The following is a 2,483-nucleotide window of genomic DNA, read 5'->3' on the forward strand; positions in this document are numbered from 1 at the left end:
AAGGCTGGATTCCTTTTGCAGCTGCTGGCAGCGCTTTTGGGAAAACAGATGCAAATTATTTTTTAGTCGTGGTGGCATTTCATGCCTCCTCCCTTCTCCGGAAAAAAAAAAAATTTCGGTAAATATTGTCCAGGGGGTGTTTTCTCCTCACAAATCTCTGCTTGCAGGCTTTGCCTCTCCCCTGCGGCGCCAAGCCCTCTGCTGACTTAATTCCAAGCAATTAATTTTGTCCTGGTTTCGGCCGGGCGCTGACCCCCTCCTGCCCACAGGGTGCCTTTCCGGCTCGGCTCAAGAAGGTTTTCCTCGTGGGAGCGCCCATGTGGTTCCGCGTGCCCTACTCCATCATCAGCCTGCTGCTGAAGGAGAAGATGCGGGAGCGGGTGAGCGTGGGGCACCCCCTGGCACGGGACCCGCGGTGGGGAGGGCTGAGTCTGGTTGGGGGGAAAGAGCCCGATGCCGTTGGGGGCAATCTCTGTACCGGACCCAGCATCTCCGCCAAACCCTGCCCGTGCTTCTCGGAGTCATCTCTGCCCTTCCTCTTCCTCTTGCAGGTGCAGATGGTGAAGATGTCGGAGCTGAAGGAGCACCTGCCCCGGGAATGCCTCCCTGAGTACCTCGGGGGGTCCCTCAAACTGGACCCGCTAAGCTGGAACTGCCGGTTCCTTCCCCAGCAGAACGGACACCCCGACCCCCTGGACGAGCTCATCCTGGTGCCACTGGTGGCCCCCAAAGATAATGGCTCCGTCCATGTCCCCGGGCCCAAGTCCATCACCCTCCAGGAGCTGCTGGATCATGTCAGCCACAAGCAGAAACGAGGCATCTACGAAGAGTATGAAGATATTCGGCGCAGGAGCCCAGCCGGCACCTTCGTCTGCTCTTTGTGAGTCAGGGAGGAGGAGCCGGGTGCAGGGCACGCGTGGGGGTCTCTCTCGCTCCAGAAAAGCGAGGTCCCTCCTCCCTGTGCTTCCGCTGCTCGGTGATAGCCCACCTGCCTCTTTGGGGTGGAGACGCCCAGCCTGGGGATGCTGTGAGCCCACCGCTGCAGCTCCCGGCAGCTGAGCAGGGGACAGCAGGGACCAGGACCTGGCTGGGACTCGCTCCCCGAGGCTTTGGCCAGATGATGGCAGCAGAGACCTGGCTACTGGTGCCGGAGACTTGTGCAGAACTGCTGCCTTTTCCTTCCCTACCTGGAGAACATCTCTGCTTCCCTCTCCCCCGCTTCCCAGGGCACCCTACAACCAGGAGAAGAACCGGTATGGGGACGTGCCCTGCCTGGACCAAACCCGTGTCAAGCTGGCAAAGCCATACAGCCGCCCAGAGGTGAGCCAGCCTGGGACGGAGACTGCGGATCCCGCGTGAAGCTGATGACGCCGTCCTGGCCGCGGGGCTCCGGAGGTCTCACGCTCCACGTGCTTTTCTCCCCGTAGCTCACCGACTACATCAACGCCAGCTTCATGGATGGCTACAAGCAGAGGAATGCTTACATCGGGACCCAGGGTAGGGCCTGAGCCTCCTTACTTTGCTCCTGGTGCACGGGTGGGCTTCACCTCCCCGCCCAGCATCAGCCACTGGCCGTGGTGGGGGACATCCTGGGAGCAGGAGCAAATCCCCCTCCTCACCAGGTGTATTTACTCCCCACCCAGGAGGGAGCAGAGAGGGGATATCGGTGCTGAGCCATAGGGATTTGCTGTTGGGGGTGGGGTGAGGAATGGGTGGCAGGTCCAGGCAGGGCTGGTGGATCCACATTGGGGTCGATCCTCGTGGGAAGGGACTGTGCTCCCCCAGGTGGGGCAAGGAGTGGCTGGCAGAGGCTGCTGGGTGAAGGGGCTTGCCCAAATCCATCAGTTTTTGGGCTGATGTCCCCGCAGGGCCTCTGGAAAACACTTATGGTGACTTCTGGCGCATGGTGTGGGAGCAAAACGTCCTGGTGGTCGTGATGACAACCCGGTGAGTGCTTCTGGTGGGGGGAAACAGCCCTGGTTTTTTTATTCCAAAATGAGTTTTTGCTGTTGGGTGAGATCTTGGCAGCAACCCTGCTGCCAGCCGGAGTCCCACAGGGTAGGGACGTCGCATCAGGGATGGACCGTTTGGTCCTTGTGGGGTCCCCAAGGGACAAAAGATGGATGGTCTGTCCTTGGCATGGTGAGGAGAACATCACCAGCTTGTCCTTCTCCCGCTCCCAGGCTGGAGGAGGGAGGCAGAAGAAAGTGTGGCCAGTACTGGCCCCTGGAGAAGGATTTCCAGATGTGCTTCGGAGCCCTCACCATCACCAACCTGGGCGTGGAGAACCTCAACCATTACAAGAAAACCATCCTGGAGATCCACAGCTCAGAGGTCTGGTGGGGGGTGGCCCAGGGGTGCTGGAAGCCCTCAGTGGCCAGGGGCAGAGGAGGGGAGAGGGTCTAACGCCCCTGTTTTCCCCCAAGACCAGGGAGCGGCGGCTGGTGTCCCACTTCCAGTACCTGAGCTGGCCGGATTATGGT

The 2,483-nt window shown here is 60.5% G+C and overlaps 1 protein-coding gene across 1 annotated transcript in view; it reads left to right on the top strand.

Annotated features, from left to right (window-relative positions):
• PTPN9 (protein tyrosine phosphatase, non-receptor type 9) overlaps positions 1-2,483 on the top strand; it is a gene marked incomplete at its 3' end in the record, with an annotated part of 5,789 nt that overhangs the window by 3,020 nt on the left and 286 nt on the right. The window contains exons 6-12 of the mRNA XM_010136898.1: positions 270-380; positions 552-880; positions 1,227-1,320; positions 1,428-1,497; positions 1,869-1,947; positions 2,184-2,334; positions 2,427-2,470. Of these exons, the coding sequence (XP_010135200.1) occupies positions 270-380; positions 552-880; positions 1,227-1,320; positions 1,428-1,497; positions 1,869-1,947; positions 2,184-2,334; positions 2,427-2,470 (878 nt within the window). The remainder of the gene's footprint in view (positions 1-269; positions 381-551; positions 881-1,226; positions 1,321-1,427; positions 1,498-1,868; positions 1,948-2,183; positions 2,335-2,426; positions 2,471-2,483) is intronic.

The sequence above is a fragment of the Buceros rhinoceros genome, unplaced genomic scaffold, assembly GCF_000710305.1.
Source record: "Buceros rhinoceros silvestris isolate BGI_N320 unplaced genomic scaffold, ASM71030v1 scaffold27255, whole genome shotgun sequence".
Classification (NCBI taxonomy): domain Eukaryota; kingdom Metazoa; phylum Chordata; class Aves; order Bucerotiformes; family Bucerotidae; genus Buceros; species Buceros rhinoceros.